The sequence below is a fragment of the Saccopteryx leptura genome, chromosome 2, assembly GCF_036850995.1.
Source record: "Saccopteryx leptura isolate mSacLep1 chromosome 2, mSacLep1_pri_phased_curated, whole genome shotgun sequence".
Classification (NCBI taxonomy): Eukaryota; Metazoa; Chordata; class Mammalia; order Chiroptera; family Emballonuridae; genus Saccopteryx; species Saccopteryx leptura.
This window is the reverse complement of record NC_089504.1, coordinates 110,062,642-110,083,011: the sequence shown is the minus strand read 5'-3', so window position 1 is coordinate 110,083,011 and position 20,370 is coordinate 110,062,642. Positions and strand designations below refer to the sequence as shown.

Sequence of the window (20,370 nt, the reverse complement as noted above, 5' to 3'; positions counted from 1 at the left end):
AGCGAAGATGGCCCGGGTGCTGGGGATGGCTCCTTGGCCTCTACCCCAGGCGCTAGAGTGGCTCTGGTCGCAACAGAGCAACGCCCAGGAGGGGCAGAGCATCGCCCCCTGGTGGGCAGAGCATCGCCCCCTGGTGGGCGTGCAGGGTGGATCCCGGTCGGGCGCATGCGGGAGTCTGTCTGACTGTCTCTTCCTGTTTCCAGCTTCAGAAAAATACAAAAAACAAACAAACAAACAAACAAAAACCACACACACAGAAAAAGGCAGCATAGCTAGATAGACTTTAGAAAAAAACTTTCTACTATAGACACACACACACACACACACACACACACACACACACACACACACACCAGTAGCCCCACCCTGATTCACTCCAGCAAAGGCCTAGACTTCTTTGTACCCTTACCAGGCTACAATATGGTACTCCAACTTCTCTCTGGAGGTGTTGTCAGAGAAGGCTCAGCTGGGACTTTCATTCCCACTGGCTGTTAATGAGGTTCTGTATCAGTAGAGACCACATTGAAAACAGTCATGAAGTACTCCTAAACCTCTAAGCCAGGAAGTTTATCAGTAGAGGTTCATTGGAGAGCTAGAGGTCCCAGTCTGTTTTTCTCAGGTGTTAGTAGAGGCCAATTGAGTTTTCTGGACTTCACCTCACCTGGCAGGAACGAAAAAGTGCTTCACTCCCCTCCCAACCTACATCAGAGGAATCTATCTGAAAGAGAAGATTTAAATAAAATCTAGTGTCTCAAAGTACCCAAAATGTCCGGGCTTCAGATGAAAATCACTCATCATGCTAAGAACTAAGAAGAACTGAAACAATGAAAAGAGAATCAGTGGATGCCAATGATATGAGAGATGTTAGAATTATCTGATAAAAGATTTTAAAACAGCCATCATAAAAAGGGTTCACTGAGTAATTATGAGCATGCTTAAAACAAATGAAAAGTAGAGTTTCAGCAAAGAAATAGAAATACAGAAATAGAATCTAAAGAAAAACCAAATAAAAAATTTAAACTGAAAATTACAGTAACCAAAATCAGAAGATCTCATTGGATGGGCTCAAGGGCAGATTATAGGGAACATAGGAAAGAATGTTTCCTATACATAGGAAAGAAGACTTTGAAGATGGAACAATAAAAAATTACTCCTTTTGAACAACGAAAGGAAATAAACTGAAAGAAAAATGAATAGAGCCTCAGGGACCTGTGGTTATAAGACTGTCTAACATTAATATGATTGGACTCCTAGCAGAAGAGGGAGGAGATAGAGGTGAAATTGAAATAGTGCTCTTATATACAATGGCCAAAAAATTCTCCAAAGTTGGCAAAAGACAAAACTACAGATTGAGAAGCAGAACAAATCCTAAACAAACTCAAAGAAATCCTCACCAAACACATCATAGTCAAACTTCTGGAAAAAATTAAGATCTTAAAATCCCTTTACCAATAGAGATAGAATAATTCAAGTGACTGGATTTCTCATTGGAAACCATTGAGCCCAGAAAGAACTGGAACATTTTCTAACTGCTGAATGGAAAGAACTATCATCCCAGCATCCCATAGCAGTGGAAAATACTTTAAAAAAATGAAGGATAAATCAACACAGTCTCAGATAAAGGAAAACTAAGAGAATTTGTTATCAGCAGAACTATCTTAAAAGAACGGCTAAGAGAAGTTCTCTAAACAAAAGAAATGATCAAAGCAAGAACCCTGGAATGTAAGATTGTGGTAAGCAAAACTATAGGTATATATGGTAGACTCTCCATCTCATCTTAAATCTTCCAAATTTCGCTTGACAACTGCAGCAAAAATTATAATGATGTTTGATGTAGTTCCAAATCTGTGTAGAGAATATATTTGTGTTAGTATATATTATAAACAAGATAGAGTAGAGGGACATAAAGGGAGGGTAGCTTTCCATACTTCACTTGAACTGGTAAAATGACACCAATATATTGTGATAAGTTATGTATATATAATATTTATAAAAAAGCTATACTCAAAAACACTGTAGATAAATGAAAATAGAACTCTAAAAAGCTTTCTAGTAACTCACAAGAAGGCAGGAAAAAGAAAACAAATAAAGAACAGAACAGACAAAATAAAAAATAAAATTACAAGATTACAGACTTAAATCCTAACATATTAATAATTACATTAAATCTAAATGGTCTAAATAATACCAAGTAAAAGACATGTATTGGCAGTGTGTATTATAAAGTATGGCCCTGATATATGCTATCTATAAGAAACTCCCTTCACCTGTAAGAATGTTATTGAGTTGCTTATATATGAAAGTAATAGAATGGAAACCATATGTTTCCCAGATACCAAAATCAGGCAAAGACATTAAAAAAGAAAACTATAGACCAATGTCCTTCATGAATCTAGACCCAAATATCCTTAAAATATTAACAAATATAAGTCAGGAATATATAAGAGGAATTATGTACCATTTTATTCCAGGGATGTAAGGCCCATTTGATATTCAAAAATTATTTAATGTAATCTACCATATTAACAGATTTAAAAAATTTTTAAGATTGTATCAGTCACAAAGCATTTAATAAAAAAATCACTGTCCATTCGTGATGAAACTCTGAGAAGAATAGGAATAGAAGAGAATTTCCTGAACTTGATAAAGAACATGTTTAAATCCTTCAGCTAATACTGTACTTAATGGTAAAAGATTGAATGCTTTTCCCCTAAGATCAAGTACAAGGCAAAAATAGCCCTTTTAATGCTCTTATTCCACTTAGTGCTGGGTATTCTAGCTAGTGATAGAAAGAAAAGGAAATTAAAAGGCATATAGATCAGGAATGAAAAAATAAAATTTCCCTATTTGTGGTTGATACGATCGTCTACATAGAAAATCCCAAGGATCTGTGAAATAGACTTATGGAACTAATAAATGAATTCAGCAGAGTCATAGTATATAAGGTAAATATACTGTTTTATTTTTATATACTTAACAAGAAAACGTGAGCACCAAAATAAAAAATAAAGTACTGTTTAGAATTGCTAAAGAAACCCCAAACTTTAAATACTTAGGTGTAAATCAAACCAAATGTGTAAAGCACTTATATACTGAAAAATTTTATATACCAATGAAAGAAATCAATGATCTAAATAAAGGGAAAGACATACTGTATTCATGAATTGGAAAACTTAACGTAGTAAATGTTAGCTTTCCCAAAATTGATATACAGATTCAATGTAATTAAATAAAAATTACTGCAATATTTTACTCTAGTCAACATATAGGGGAATAAACTCACAGATCAATGGAATAGAATAGAGTCCAGAAATAGAACCACCAAGATAGGCTCACTGACTTGACAGAAGTGCATGAGCAATTCAATTGAGAAAAGATAAACTTTTCAACAAATAATGCAGGAGTGTTTGGACATGCATAAGCAAAAAATAAAACTTTATTAAAATCTCACACCATACATAAAAAAAATAAAACGGTTTACAGACTTAAATGTCAAATATAAAACTTAGAAAAAAACAAAAATCTTCAGAATCTAGGGCAGGGCAAAATGTTTGACTTGACATGAGAAGCATGATCCATAAAAGTAAAATTGATCAATTAAACTTCATTAAAATTAAAAACTATTGTTACACAAAACACTGTTATTAGGATGAAAGGACTAATTTACAGACTAGGAGAAAGTATTTGCAAGAAACATATTCAATAAAGAACTAGTTTTCAGAATATACAAAGAACTTTCAAAACTCGAAAGTTAAAAAAATCAATCAAAGTAGAAAATGGGCTAAACACATAGCGAGATATTTAACAAATATATAAAAATGGCAGATCAGCACAAGATGTTCTACATCACTAGTAATTATGGAAATGCTAATTAAAACCACAGCAACTAACTTCATTCACCTATTGAAATTACTACAAAAGTTGTGAAATCACCAAATGCTGGTGAGGATGCAGGGAGACCAGATTTTTCATATGTACATGATTGGTGGGAATGTAAAACAATATAGCACTCTGGAGAACAGTTGGACAATTTTTTGGTTTTGAAACTTAAGATGCAATTATCATGCATCCCAGAAACTTCACTCTTAGTCATTTCTCCCAAAGAAATGCAAATGTTTGTTCACACAGAAACCTGTATGTGAATGTTATAGCAGTTTTATTCATAATCACCCTAATCTGGAAGCAACCGCACCATCCTTCAGAGGGTAAACGGTTAAACAAACTGGTACATTCATACCATGGAATATTCCTCAGCAATAAAAAAAGATGAACTAATACAATACATACAATTACCTTGATGAATTTCTAAAGAATTATATTGATTGAAAATAAACAATCTTAAAAGTTTATATATTAATATACTCTATAATTATAAAATTCTTGAAAGTACAAAGTTATAAAAATGTAGAGTAGATTAGTTGTTGTCTGAGATTAATTATGGGGGTGAGAATAGGATAGGAGGGAGGTTATTATAAAAGGACAAAATGAGAAATCCTTATCGTGATGAAAATATTCTGTATCTTAGCTGTATCAATGTCAATATTATGGTTATGGTATTGTATTACTGCTTTGCAAGATGTTAGTCATTGGGGGTGCCTGCTTAAAAGGTACTTTGACTCTGTTATTTCTTACAACTGCATTTGAATCTGTAGTTACTCAAAAACTTTCATTAAACAGATTACTGAATTGTAGAAGCTAGGTGGTAGGCACATAGGTATTTGGGTGTTCAATTTGAAATTCTTTCAAATTTACTCTGTATTTAAAATTTTTTATAATAACATATAAGAGAAAATAGATTTATCATATCCATAAAAGTAGCACATCACCATTACATTTATCTATATAATATAATATGTATGTTAAATGACAGTTTGAAAAAAAAATCTAGAAATCCCATGCATAGGTATTTAAGCAAATGAAAAAAACTTAGGTTACACAAAAACCTGTAAGTAAATATTTGCAGTCACTTGATTCACAATCATCAAAACTGGAAACAGCCGTAATCCCTTAGCTGAGAAATGGATAAAAATACTGTGATCATTCCTGTAATGGAATGCTACCCAGCATTAAAAAGGAACCTGAATACTGATAAACACGACAGCATGGATGAATGAATGTCAGATGCATTCTGAAGCGAAAGAAGCCAGACTTAAATGGTTGCATTCAGCATCATCACATTTATATGATATTCTTGCAAAAGAAAAAGTATAGGAACAGAAATCAGATTAGTGCTTGCCAGGGGCTAGGACTGACAGATGGTATTTCTGGGCTTGATAGAACTGTTCTGTGTCTTAAGTTTCGGCTAGTTACACAACTATGTATGTTAATCAGAACACAGAGAACTGTGCAGAAAAGGTGAATTTTACTGTGTATAAATAATACTTTATTTATTTATTTACTTTAGGGGAGAGAAGGGGTGATAGTGTAGCAGACTCCCGCATGTGCCCCTACCAGGATGCACTAGGCAACCGCATCTGGGGCCCATGCTTGAGTACCAAGCTATTTTTAGTGCCTAAGGCTGATGTACTCCAGCAGAGCCATCCTCAGTCCCTGCGGCCATGCTCAAACCAATCTAGCTACTGACTGCAGGAGGAGAAGAAGGAGAGAAGGGGGGAGAGGGAGAGAAGGAGAAGAGGGAGAAAAGGGGGAGACAGATGAGGGTAGGGGGTGAAGAAGCAGATGGTTGCTTCTCCTGTATCTTAATTTTATTTTTTTGTGGCAGAGACATAGAGGGACAGATAAGGACAGACAGACAGGAAGGGAGAGAGATGAGAAACATCAGTTCTTTGTTGTGGTTCCTTAGTTGTTCATTGATTGATTTTTCATATGTGCCTTGATGGGGGGGGACTACAGCAGACCGAGTGACCCCTTGGTCAAGCCAGCGACCTTTGGCTCAAGCTGGTAAGCCTTGCTCAAACCAGATGAGCCTGTGCTCAAGCTGGTGACCTCCGGGTTTCAAACCTATGTCCTCCGCATCCCAGTGTGACACTTTATCCACTGCGCCACCACCTGGTCAGGCTCCTGTATCTTAATTTTTAATAATGAAGAAATGTGGTCATTGCTGAAGGAAAACAAGTGTCTTTACTAAAAAGAAGCCAAATTACAGAGAATTTTAGAAAAGACTTTTTCAAATGACACGTGTCCACATTCTCTCCCACCAGTACCCCCTTATCTATATATTCTTTCCTCTAGTCATTAATCTCTGTCTTTTAAAAATTAATTTATTGTGTTAATGTAGTTTCAAGTGTCCCACTCAATATAACACCCTCAATCCCAGCATTGTACCCCGCATGCCCCATACAAAGTCTTTCCATTCCCATTTCACCCCCTCTATATTCCTTCCCCTACCTCCATACCCCCTTCCCTCTGTGCCTTACTGCCCTATTATCTGTACTTGTATGTTATGTACAGTATATACTATAATATGGCTAATCCCTTCACCTTCCTTGATCCTGTATTCTCTTCCCCCTTCCCTCTGACTGTTGTCTTTCTTTTCCTTGTGACCCTGGCTCTGTTTCTATTTTGTTCCTCAGTTTTTTGTGTTCATTAGATTCCACATATAAGTGAGATCATATGATATTTGTCTTTCTCTGCCTGGTTTATTTCACTTAGCATAATAATCTCCAGGTCCACTCGTGCCTTCAAAAAGATAAGAGTGCCTTCTGTTTCATGGCTGCATAATATTCCATTGTGTATATGTACCACAGCTTTTTTTCTACTTGTCCGCTGTCGTCGGACACTTGGGCTGTTTTCAGATCGTGACTATTGTAAACAATACTCCAATCAGCATAAGGGGGCATAATTTCTTTGGAATTAGGGTTTTGGAATTTTTAAGATATATTCCTAAAAGTGGGATAGCTAGGTTAAAAGGCAGTTCTATTTTTAATTTTGGGGGGAAACACCTTACTGTTTTCCACAAGGGCTGACAAGTCTGCATTACCATCAGCAATGCAGGAGGGTTTCCTTTTCTTCACACCTTTGCCAGCACTTGTTTGTTGATTTGTTAATGAGAGCCATTCTGACAGGTGTGAGGTGGTATCTCATTGTGGTTTTAATTTGCATTTCTCTGATGATTATTGAGGTTGAACGTTTTTTCATCTGCCTATTGGCCATCTGTATGTCCTCTTCAGAGAAGTGTCTATTCAGTTCCTTTGCCCATTTTGAAAATTGGATTGTTTACTTTCCTGGTGTTGAGTTTTAGAAGTTCTTTATAAATTTTTGTTATTAACTCCTTATCAGACGTATCAGTGAATAAGTTCTTTCATTTAGTGGTTGTCTTTTTATGTTGTTAATGGTGTCTTTTGCTGTGCAAAAGCTTTTTAGTTTGATATAGTCCCAATTGTTTATTTTGTTTTTTATTTTACTTGCCCATGGAGATGTGTCAGCAAAAATATTGCTACGAGAGATATCAGAGTTTACTGCCTATATTTTCTTCCAAGATTTTTATGGTTTCGTGACTTACATTTAATTGTCTTATCCATTTTGAGTTTGTTTTTGTGAATGATGTAAGGTGGTAGTCTAGTTTAATCTTTTTGCATGTACCTGTTCAATTTTCCCAACACCATTTATTATAAAAAGGACTATCTTTACTCCATTGTATACTCTTGCCTTCTTTGTCAAATATCAATGGGCTGTAAAGGCATGGGTTAATTTCTGGTTTCTCTGTTCTGTCCCATTGATCTGTATGCCTGTTCTTATGCTAGTACCAAACTGTTTTGATAATGATGGCCTTGCAGTGTAACCTGATATCAGGAAGTGTGATACCTCCCATTTTGTTCTTCATTTTCAAGATTGTTGTGGCTATTCAGGTTCTTTTTTGGTTCCATATAAATTTTTGTAATATTTGTTGTAGATTTGTGAAGTATACCATTGGTATTTTAATAAGGAATGTATTGAATCTATAGATTGCTCTGGCTGGTATGGACATTTTAATGATGTTAATTCTTCCTATCCATGAACACGGTATATGCTCCCACTTGTTTGTATCTTCTTGATTTCTTTTTTCGATGTCTTATAATTTTCCAAGTACAAGTCTTTTACCTCCTTGGTTAAATTTATTTGTAGGTACTTGATTTTTGTTGTTGTTGTTGTCCTTACAAATGTAAAGGGAATTGTTTCCTTAATTTCTCTTTCTGACAGTTTATTGTTGTTATATAAAGATGCTACTGATTTCTGAATATTAATTTTATATCCTGCCACCTTGCTGAATTCATTTATCAGGTCTAATAGTTTTTTGGTTGAGACTTTAGGATTTTTTATGTACAGTATCATGTCATCAGCAAATAATGACAGTTTTACTTCTTGTTCAATTTGGATGTCTTTTATTTCTTCTTGTCTGATTGCTGTGGCTAGGGCTTCCAGAACTATGTTGAATAAGAGTGGTGAAAGGGGACACCCTTGCCTTCTTTCTTATCTTAAAGGGATTGCTTTTAAGTTTTTCCCATTGAGTATGATGTTGGCTGTGGGTTTGTCATAGATAGCCTTTATCATGTTGAGGTATGTGTTCTGTATTCCCACTTTGTTGAGAATTTTGATCATAAATGAGTGCTGGATTTTATCAAATGCTATTTCTGCATCTATTAATATGATCATGTGATTTTTATCCTTCATTTTGTTTATGTGGTGAATCAGATTTATTGATTTGCAAATAATGTACCGACCTGGCCTCTCCAGAATAAATCCCACTTGACCATGATGTATGATCTTTTTAATGTATTGCTGGATCTGATTTGCTAATATTGATTGAGAAATTTAGCATCTATGCTCATCAGCGATATTGGCCTATAGTTTTCTTTCTTAGGAGTGTCTTTACCTGGTTTTGAAATGAAGATAATGGTTGCCTCATAGAATGAGCTTGGGACTCATTCCTCCTCTTGAATTTTTTGTAATAGCTTGAGAAAGATAGTGTTGGTTCTTCTTTTAATGTTTGGTAAAATTCACCTGTGAAGTCATCTGGTCCAGGACTTGTTGGCTGGAAGTTTTTTGATAACTATTTCCATTTCATTTGTAATTGGTCTGTTTAGGTTTTCTGATTCTTTCAGATTCAGTTTTGAAAGATTATGTTTCTAGGAATTTATCCACTTTGTCCAATTTTTTGGTGTATAGATCTTCATAGTATTCTTACAATCCTTTTTATTTCTGTGACATCAGTTGTTACTTCTCTTTCATTTCTAATTTTAATTATTTGGATCCTCTCTTTTTTTCTTGATGAGTCTGGTTAAAGGTTTGTGAGTCTTATTTACTTTTTCAAAGAACCAGCTCTTGATTTTTTTTGATCTTTTTTTAGCTTCTGTCATTTATTTCCAATCTGATCTTTATTATTTCTTTTCTTTTACTTCCTGTGGGCTTTATTTGTTGTTCTTTTTCTTGTTCTTTTAGATGCAGGGTTAGATTATTTGAATATTTTCTTCTTAAGCTATGCCTGTAATGCTATGAACTTCCCACTCAGGACTGCTTTTGCTGTGTCCCATAGATTTTTGGTTGTTGTGTGTACATTTTTATTTTCAGGAAATTTTTTATTTCTTCCATGATTTCTTTGTTAACCCATTTGTTATTTTATAGCATACTGTTTAGCCTTCAAGTGTTTTTCAGTTTTTCCATTGTAGTTGATTTCTAGTTTCATGCCATTGTGGTCAGAGAAGATGCATGATATGATTTCAGTCTTCTTAAATTTATTGAGACTTGTTTTGTATCCTAATATGTGGTTTATCTTAGAAAATGTACAATGTGCACTTGGAAAGAATATATATTCTGCAGCTTTGGGATGAAAAATTCTAAAGATATCAATTAAATCCACTTGATCTAGTATGTCATTGAAGGCCCTTTTTCTTTGTTAATTTTCTGTCTGGAGAATCTAGTCATTGATTTTACTAGGGTTTTTAAATTCCTTACTATTATAATATTGCTGTCAATTTCACCCTTTATGTCCATCAATATCTGCTTTATATATTTTGGTGCTCCTATATTGGGTGCACAAATATTTACAATATTTATATCCTCTTGCTGGATTGCTCCCTTTATTGTTAGGTAGCCTTACTTTAGCCATTGTTTTAAAGGCTATTTTGTCAGATATAAGTATTGCTTCCCCAGGTTATTTTCCATTTCCATTTGCATGAAATACTTTTTCTATTCCTTCAGTTTCGGTCTATGTGTATCTTTTGTTCTGAAGTGGGTCTCTTGATTGAGAGCATTTAATCTATTTACATATAAGGTTATTATTGATATATACTTATTTATTGCCATTTTAATCTTTCTCTTGATTTCTTTTTTCCTTTGCTCTTTTTATAGCAGGCCTTTTTAACAGTTCTTGCAATACTGGTTTGGTTGTAATGAACTTCTTGAATCTTTTTTTTTTTTTTTTTTGTATTTTTCTGAAGCTGGAAACGGGGAGAGACAGCCAGACAGACTCCCGCATGCGCCCGACCGGGATCCACCCGGCACGCCCACCAGGGACGAAGCTCTGCCCACCAGGGGGCGATGCTCTGCCCCTCTGGGGCGTCGCTCTGCCGAGACCAGAGCCACTCTAGCGCCTGGGGCAGAGGCCAAGGCCATCCCCAGCGCCCGGGTCATCTTTGCTCCAGTGGAGCCTCAGCTGCGGGAGGGGAAGAGAGAGACAGAGAGGAAGGAGGGGGGGGGGGGTTGGAGAAGCAAATGGGCGCTTCTCCTATGTGCCCTGGCCGGGAATCGAACCCGGGTCCCCCGCACGCCAGGCCGATGCTCTACCGCTGAGCCAACCGGCCAGGGCCTTGAATCTTTTTTTATATGGGAAGTTATTTCTCCTTCAGTTTTAAACAATAGCTTTGCTGGATAAAATAGTTTTGGTTGTAGGTTCTTGTTTTGTATCACTCTGAATATTTCTTGCCAATCCCTTTTAGCCTGAAGTGTTTCTGTTGAGAAGTAGAATGTCATTCTTAGGGGGGCTCCTTTGTGGGTAATTAACTGCTTTTAATATTCTTTCTTTGTCTCTTACCTTTGGCATTTTAATTATGATGTGTCTTGGTGTGGGCCTCCTTGGGTCGTTTTTAATGGGCCTTTGTGCTTCTGGACTTGTGTGACTTCTTTCTTTCAGCAATTTAGGGAAGTTTATGACTATGCTTTCTTCAAACCAGTTCTCTATCCATTGTTCATTCTATTCTCCTTCAGGAACCCCTATGGTACAGATAATTGTTTATCTTCATGTTGTCACAGATGTCTCTTAGAGTTTCCTCAGTCTTTTTGAGCCTTTTTTTTTGCTGCTCTGCTTCTGTGCTTACATTTATCTTGTCCTCTGATTCAGTCCTCTGCTTCATCCAGCCTGCTGTTGATTCCTTGTAGTGCAGTCTTTCATTTCTGATACTGTATTTGTCATTGCTGACTGATTCTTTTTTATGATTTCCGTATCCTTTTTGATGCTTGTTCTCTCTTGGTTTATGTTCTTATTGTGATCATCCATTGTTACTCTAAGATCCTTGAGCATCCAAATAACGATTATTTTAAATTCTGCATCTTGTAGTTTGGTTACTTTCATTTAATTTAGTTCTTTTTCTGGGGATTTCTCTTGTTGATTCATTTGGATATTTCTTTGCCCATTTTGTCTGTACATTAGGTAGCTCTGCTCTGACTTTGAAATTTGTTGTGGTGTCTTTATGAGGAAGATGTGCTCAGTGGTACTGACTTCCAGGCCACCTGGTTTACTTGCTCTGGGAATGCTTCTTGAGGGTTATATTTACCCCCCTGTTGTGAGTATTGAGCGTAGTTTGGCCTTTGGTGGGTGCGGTTATTCCTTCAGGCTGGCTGGCTCCAAGGGTCAATCTTGTTCACATGTATTAGACACTGTGTCCTGTTGGGCGTATTTATTCTCCACAGTGTCTGGTGCCTGCTGGACTCCTCTCTTGGAGGTGCCGCTTGTGAAACTAGTTGAGTCTAGCATTGGTGTGAACTGCCACCCACTACTGGTTGTGTTGGTTCTGGATCTTCTTGGGTTGGTGTCAGCAGTTGTTTGTAACCCGTCGTGGCCTATCTGTGTGGAGCTGCTGCTCTCTTTCCTGTTTTTGGCTGGATTTTCTGTGCCTGGGCCAAACTGTGTAAAAGGATCAGCTTCCCTCTGCTGAGAGATGACAGCCCCAAGCTTGTAAGATTTGCCTCCACTTTTCAGCTGCTCCACCTCCTCTTGTAGCTGTCTGGTCATCCAATAGCATCTTCTGTAGGGAGACTGTAGTGTGGGCTCAGACTGGCCTCCCCCCACCAACTCCTCTATAGGTTACAAGCTTGGGGGGTTAGGGCAGCTGAGCTTGGGAATACCACATTGGTGGGACCCCCTACTTCAGGGGTCTCTTGGTCAGGAACTGAGTACAAGGAAAGTGGCCCCTACTTCAGAGTCTAATCCCTCAACACTGCTAGATACTCCAATTCTATACAGCTCACAAATATTCGCTTCATATGAAGCAAGAAAATATCCCCTAATTTTTGTGAGCAGTATATTTCTCCCCAGCAAGGTGAGCATCAGGTTCAGATTGGGTGGGAGCAATAGTCCTGTCTGCTTCCAGCTGGAGAGTTCCTGGTCTCAGGGAGAAAAACTGAGGGAGTCCTGCCCTGGGGCTTGTACCCCCCCCCCCAAAGAGGCTATGTCCCTGGACCAGTCCCAACAATACGCTCCGGGGAACCCACACCTTGAATGTCCATGCTCCAAGCCTCTCTCCCTTCCCTCTGTGGAACCTAGCCCATCGGTGCAAGATATCCAGCACCTGGGCCAGCTGTGAGCTTCATCCTGTCCGATGCACATAAGCCACTGTGCTGGTGCTGACCACAGAAAGTGGAACTAGGTTTGGCTGGGCCCAATGTCTGATGATTCCGCCCTTCAGATACACTGCCACCAAGTCTTGTTAGGTCCTGAACCGATGCTCTGCATCTGGCCTCTGGATGTGCCAGCCTGACCAGTGGGGGTCACTGCCTGTGACTGGCCCTTAGTAACCTTCTTGGAGATACAAGCAAAGCAGAGTTTGTTACTGCCTTCTCTGGGCCCAGGTATACATGGAAATAGCAAGCCACAGACCTAGGCTGGCTTTTACCCACATTAGAACTGGGGGAAAGTCAGCAACAGGTCAAGGTTTCCTGAGATTGCCTCTGCAGCCTCTGTCTGTTTGTGTTTGGCCACTGAAAAAAACCTCTGGTAGAGTCTAGAGCCTGCAGCAATTCAGAGAGGGTGGTGGATATGGCTCCTACCCCATGGCCCCAGATGTCAGTCTGTCCAGACTTTTTTCAGAGACCTCAGTAGGGTGTGGCCCCTGGAGTCCAGTGGTTTTGGCCTCTGAGACCCAGAGATGTGGTTTGCCCAGTCTGGACAGTTTCTACTGAATCTCTTGTGAGGTGGAAGTACCAGTCATAGACTTGGGAGCATGCAGAGGAAAACTCCAGCCTCGACGCCAGAAAACTGAGTCATAACGCGCCCCCTGCTTCCTAGCTGACTTTTCAGAACAGTCTAGTCTCCATAGTGTGGGGCAAGAGGGATTCCCGAGGACAGGGCAGTTGCTTTCCCCCAGGCTAATGCTGCATGGAGGCGCTGCTTCACCCAAGAAAGATGGCCAGTGCAGTGTTGGGGAATGATTCAGCACAGGGGTTCCTGTGGCCGCCCCCCACAGTGTCTCTCCTTTGGCCTCTAACTTCACACTCTCTTCACACAGCTCTAGTCCTCTCAGCTCTCCCCCACCAGTAACCCGGGTAAGTGACTGTGACCAAGATTTTCTGCCCTGGCCCTTTAAGATGGCGCCTACATCTTTGAGAACTTCATCTTTTTCTCACAGACAAAAACCTTGGTTCTTTTCACTGCCAAATGCTGTGTGGGTGTTTTTTCTAGACTCTGGGGCTCTAGGCTGAGGTGTCAGGCCTGGTGCTGAGGACCCACACCTTTCAGAGCAACTCTCCTTGCAGTGCGAGTTTCTCTAGACCCTCCACCACAGTTTAGTCATGAGAGCAGGGCAGCCCTTTCTGTGTCTCTGCCCTTCCTACCAGTCTTGGTGTGGCTTCTTCTGTGATCCTTGGTTATAGACCCCTCTTCGTTTAGTCCAAAGTTGGTTTTTTAAGATGATTGTTCTTGAATTTAGTTGTATTTCAGTTTGGTCCTGGGAGGTGGCATTAGGACACCCATCTCTTCCATCGCCATCTTGGATTCTCTCTAATGTCTTGATATAAAATTCACAAATACTAGAGATGAAAGAACAAATCGTGTTACTTATTTTACTGTAGCATAAAGTTAAACCCTGGAGTTGATCTGTTTAATTATTCATCTGTTAAAATTACATATTTAGTTCAGAAAATGATTTACCATGGTTAAATTGGGAAAGACATGGCCATTTTTGTGAAAAATGTATATAGTTTTGTCACCTAAGGTAACTATAGAAACTTGATAGAGGCATTTAAGTTTGTGAAGGGCTATTATGTGGAAGAGACAATAGATTTACTTGTGATTCTCTGAAGATAAAACTGTGGTAGACGTTACAGGGAACTAGATAGGTCTTACATTTAGAATGGACTTTCTAACAGCCAGACCATTATAAAAATGAAATAGAGCTTCCTCTGAACTATTAAGCACTCTGTTTTGTTATGTTTTCAGAGACTCGTAATTTTCATTCTATGGATTCTGGTACCTTATAGAATTTTTTTTTTTTTTAATTCTCTATCTCATTTTAAGGTTTTGGTACTCTGTTTATATCTATCATTCAAAATGTCTTCTCCAGACTAAGTTTCCTTATCAAATATACCATCAGTCATTCTAATTGTGCTTGTCTTGAGTTATTAGTGCCCTTGGTAAAATGAGGTGGTTGTATCATAAACTGTTTTCTAGTCCATCTGTTGGTGCCGTTCTCTTTTATATCTAACTACCTTGACACATTCATATAACTTCTCATTTTTCACAATTTTAACTAAGTACTTTTAAATTAATTATTTAGTTATGTTTCCAGAAGACAGAGACCATACCTTAAACAATACCTGCACATAGTAAGCATAGTTGAATGAATGAGTTTCACTCTCTTTTTTTTTACAAAGGTAACAGTGGTTCACATGGAGGTTACTTGAAGTATGCAAAACTTTCTGACTCATTGTTTTTTTCTGTACAGGAATTTCGACAGAAAGTAATGCTAGGAACTCCTTTCCTAGTTATTTGGCTGGTTGGGTTTATAGCAGACCTAAATATTGATTCTTGGCTCATTAAAGGGCTAATGTATGGTGGTGTTTGGGCTACAGTACAGTTTCTTTCAAAGTAAGTGTGCCATTTTAAATGTATTTTCAACTAAACATGAAAGATAATTTGGATCTGCTATATAAAATTAATATTTTGTGTGTTCAGAACACTTTATGTAACATGTTTGATTTTAATTTAGTGTTAAATAATTTTGGCAAATTTATATGTGAAATATTTTAGATTTTTAACATTGTTAAACTGATTTTAAAGGTGCTTTTGATGGCAATCTAGCATTACTTTTTAAGACTAAAATACAGTTTTAAAACATTTCAACAAAAGTGGACTTGAGTTTGTTGAAGTCTAAATGTATTGCAATATGATATTGTTTATTTCTAGGTAATTATAATGCTTGAGCTTACCTTCCCATAGATTTTTTTTTTTTGTCATAGACAGTATGCAAGAAAAAGGTATGATTTTAGTAGCAAGGTAGAGTCTAAGCATATTAAGTAAGCTCAGGTTTTATTTTTTTTAATATTTTCTCCTCCCTCCTTTCATTTCTTTTTCTTCTGTCTTTAGATCTCATTGCCTTAAAGTTGCCCATCCAGCAAACTTAGGCAGTTGTCTATGATTCAGAACTTCCCACCTGGCTTCCATTCATACCTTTATTACTTTGTTTTTTACCTATATTTCAAAAAAGAGTTCTGCAAATAATTTACACGGAGATGAGAATGATTTGTAGTATACCAATGTGTTAACTCTCAGGAAGAGGATTAATTCTAGGTAATTAACCTCATGTAAGTGTTTCTAGGAGCTTTGAGGGCTGTTATAAATAGGAATTCACCAAGATTTTCTGTTGAACCTAAATAGATGGTTGATCGTGCTTATGTTTGATGAAACTTATTAATACTTACGTTACCCAAATTCTAAATGCTGTAAATAATGACCTTCGTCTCCACTAAATTAGTTCATTCTACCTGAAAAGATGTGGTGAAGACTTAACAGGAGTTTGTAGGTTAAGAGAAATAATGATGAAATATACAGAAAAACTTGAGAATTGCTTTGTGCTTACTATTCAGAATTGTAACACATCACCAGTGAATAATATGCTAAATGATAGTTATTGAATATACTAAAGTTGAATTCTTTTTTATCCAGAGCATAGAAGTACACTGACATTTTGAAATTGGAAAGTAAATGGGATATAATTTTAACTCTTGGTGAATTTAAAGGTGCTTCAAAAGCTTGCTGAGTCATTTTAGCTGTGAAGTCATCGATTACTGTGAAAACAGTCTTGTTTTTTCAAGTCTTCCTTTATCACCATTTATCCCCCTATACCCGTGATGGCAAACCTTTTTATAAAAACCGCCCACTTTTGCAGTGCTGGTCAACCTGGTCCCTCCCACCCACTAGTAGGCGTTCCAGCTTTCGTGGTGGGCCAATCACAGCGCCATTTGGTTGCTCTGCTACCTCACCATGAAAGCTGGAACGCCCACTAGTGGGTGGGAGGGACCAGGTTGACCAGCACTGCAAAAGTGGGCGGTTTTTATCACCATCACAGCCCTATACACTCCTCCACGCCCCACCACCGGCAATCACCACACTGTTGTAGGTATCCATGAGTTTTTTATGAAAACACATTGGTATTTAAGCATTATGGGCTTCTGGATTTTGGTTAAATCAGAGTTTACTAGCAAAATATGTGTAGTTTTATTTACATATGTAATGCTCATTTTCACAATGAATTATAGAACTTAGATTTTATAAAACTTATGTTTTACAGATCCTTTTTTGATCATTCAATGCATAGTGCATTGCCCCTTGGAATATATTTGGCAACCAAATTCTGGATGTATGTGACTTGGTTCTTCTGGTTTTGGAATGATATCCTTTGGTTATGAAGGTCATATCTAAGCAATTTTTTTTTGTTATTTAAATAAATGTTTAATAATATTTTAACATTAGGACTGAACTACTCACAGTTAACAGTGAAACAATATTTCTAGAAAAATAAGTATGAACAGTATTTCTAGAACTATGTTTGTAAATACTGTTTTTAAAATGTTACATATTGAACACATTCCTTTTGAAAACTGCTTTTAACAACATCAGTAATAATAGCTACCATTTATTTTATATTTAAAAGACATTTTTATTAAATACTTTGTATAATTTAATATACTTCCTGTACATTAGTATTGTTATCTCCATTTTATAGTTGAGAAAATGTAGGCTTAAATAGGTCAAGCTATTACCTTTGCTCAAGGCTACACAGCTAGTCTCTGGTGTTAGGTGGATTCTATAACAAGTATTCTAAATCTTTCTTTTAAACTGATCTTTATGTTTTAGTATCAAACTGTTTTCTCTAAATATTTTCTTAATTTCACAAGTTGTTATTTTGCTATGGTAGCTAACAGTTCATTCTCTTTTTTGGCTCATGAAAAGTATGTAATGCTGTATCTTTAAATATTTGCTAAATCCAATAAATTATTTTAATATAATATACTTTTAAAAAGTAATATAATTTCAAATTATAAATATGTGTGCACATGTGGTAGCAAAGAAGTAAGGTCAGTGCCAACTTCTGATAATTTTACATAAGAAAAGTTCAGTCCATAAGATAGTCTGATTTATTATAATAAAGGCACATATTTCATAAATGTTTGCTAATAAGTCATTTTTAAAACACTACCATAGCCCTGGCTGGTTGGCTCAGTGGTAGAGCATCAGCCTGGCATGTGGAAGTCCTGGGTTCGATTCCCAGTCAGAGCACACAGGAGAAGTGCCCATCTGCTTCTCCACCCTTCCCCCTCTCCTTTCTCTCAGTCTCTCTCTTCCTCTCCTGCAGCCAAGGCTCCATTGGAGCCAAGTTGATCCCGGGTGCTGAGGATGGCTCCATGGCCTCTGCCTCAGGCGATAGAATGGCTCTGCTGCAAGGGAGAAAAAAAACAAAACCCTAAACATTACCATAAAGCAGATAAGATGTGTTTTAAATGGGTGCAGTTTTCAGTGACTTGAATACTTTTAATTAATAGTTGGTTTCACTTCACAGCCTTACATGTTATAACACTGTATTCTTTTTGTTAAAGTTCTGTATTTTAATTGAAAAACTGAACATACTTATTTTATTTTTGAGAGTTAAACACAATTGTAGCTACATTTATAATTCTTATATTTTTATAGTGTATATAATTACTTTCAGAAAGTATAGTACTTTTAAAATACTTCCTCAGCATAAGTATCTAGTGAAATTTTTCCATGTACAATTCTCACTAGCTCATTTGGGCCTTGTATTATTATACGTTGACATAAATATTGTTCTTTAAGAATTTATTATTAAACTTTAGAATTGTCTTATTGGTACATTTGGTCTGAGTAAAACAGATTCGCTTGTTTTCATCACCTCATCTGTTTTAAATGTATTAAAAAAGCACTGACTTCTGAAATGACTTTAGTATTCCAGACATATTTTCTAACTTTATTTCCTAAATTGGACAGTAAATTTTATGTTCAAGAGAAAAGTTAGATTTCCACCTCAAAATAATTTTAGACTGCTGTTAAACTCAATCTGTTATACATATAATTGGAGAAAAATGAAAATTAGTAAATTACCAAATACTGAAAACTTTATGCCAGACTTTTTTATATAGTATAATTTGAATTTTTTTTCTTTTCTGTATTTGAATATAGTTAAAAAAAAGAATTATGCAAGTTTCCACAGTTGGGGAGTTGAGATTGTGAGAGGCAGATTTTGAGGGGCGGCCAGGACAATTAAGTCTATTCAACTTCCTTTTTTGAATAAATCTGCATTTAAAATGGTTGGTATATATTTATTTTTTAAATATAAGCAATAAATTGAACATGCTAATTTTTTAAATAGAAAGTGTAGGATGGGAATACTAACTTTTATACTTGTCTGGAAAGGAGGATTGATCATAGTATTGTCTCAGAGAATTCTTGAAAAAATGATTATAATATAGTTTAAGACATACCTGACATGTACTTTATTATTTATATATGACTTTTTAAATCTTCAATTTGTGTCCCAATGGGCTTTAAATGTGCTTTTACATATCTGAATGTGTATGTGTGTATCTTACTCGTGGAATGTGGGATGAAATCACAAATACCTGTAAATGTTGGTTATCAGAAATACCTTTTACATTTCTCCACGTTGTAAAATAACCATAACTCTAGGTCCTACATGGTTTTAGACCTACATTTTTTTTGTTTTGCTTTGTTTTTCAGTATTAAGTTTCTGAAGCCTGATAGAAAAGCTCAAAAAACTTTCAGGAGAAAAAAACAACCCTGCAGGAATCGAATAGTAGAGAGCCCAGATTAATTTATAATGGACACATAAAGGATATAGACAAGAAGGAGCCATGAGGTTCATGATACATGATAATGGTTAAGATACAGACAGAAAATAGCAGCAGCCATCAGGGACTAGTATTTTTGCTAACCCCGGTTTCCTAGCTGTTGCTTCTACCACTTCCCTCATGCTACTATGGATTACAAATGTAATTGAAGGTGATTACACTAGTTTTAAAAAATAGCATTACAGTCAGTTTTTATTATTCACTGTCATTCAGTTCTGTAATGTCACTGTGAATACACATTGCTCCTAGAGGAAAAAGAAGATTCGCTTCCTATAAACTTCTGGTCACAACATTTTTGTTAACCAGTTAGTGCATAACCTTTTTGTAACACGTGTTTCTGTTTAAACACCAAATTTAGTATTTATTGTTGATTTGTTAACACTGAACGCATAGTCGACAGCACTATAAGCCATGCCTAAACATTATCTAATGTGTGTTTTCTCTGGAAGGCACAGCACAGGCTTCCTGCACTTAGGAACATTCGATAGCACTCCAGCACTACACTTAGAGGCCATTGTAAAAGGCAAAGTTAGCAACAAAAAGCACAAAAATTTAAAAAGTATGGCACTAAACAGACTATTAAAAAGACTTGTTTACACTGTCAAAGTGAAACGAGAAGGCAGAGGGTCATGTCACCTTGTTGGACTCAGCTGGGAATATGTATGTCTGGTGACTCATTACTTGCTTGCCACATTATGTATATGCGTAAATGACTGCGAAGAACACTGAGTATTAATTTTGGGGCTGCAAATAAACTTTTAGTGTGTAGGCATGAGTATCAACTTTATGTTTTTCATAGTATAGCCAACTTAAGTGTTTTTATGATAATGAATTTTA

General features: G+C 36.7%; 1 protein-coding gene across 1 annotated transcript in view; it reads left to right on the top strand.

Moving 5' to 3' along the window:
* ZDHHC17 (zinc finger DHHC-type palmitoyltransferase 17) overlaps positions 1 to 20,370 on the top strand; it is a 100,665-nt gene that overhangs the window by 56,515 nt on the left and 23,780 nt on the right. Inside the window, exons 9-10 of the mRNA XM_066368509.1 lie at positions 15,093 to 15,235; positions 16,938 to 17,040. Of these exons, the coding sequence (XP_066224606.1) occupies positions 15,093 to 15,235; positions 16,938 to 17,040 (246 nt within the window). The remainder of the gene's footprint in view (positions 1 to 15,092; positions 15,236 to 16,937; positions 17,041 to 20,370) is intronic.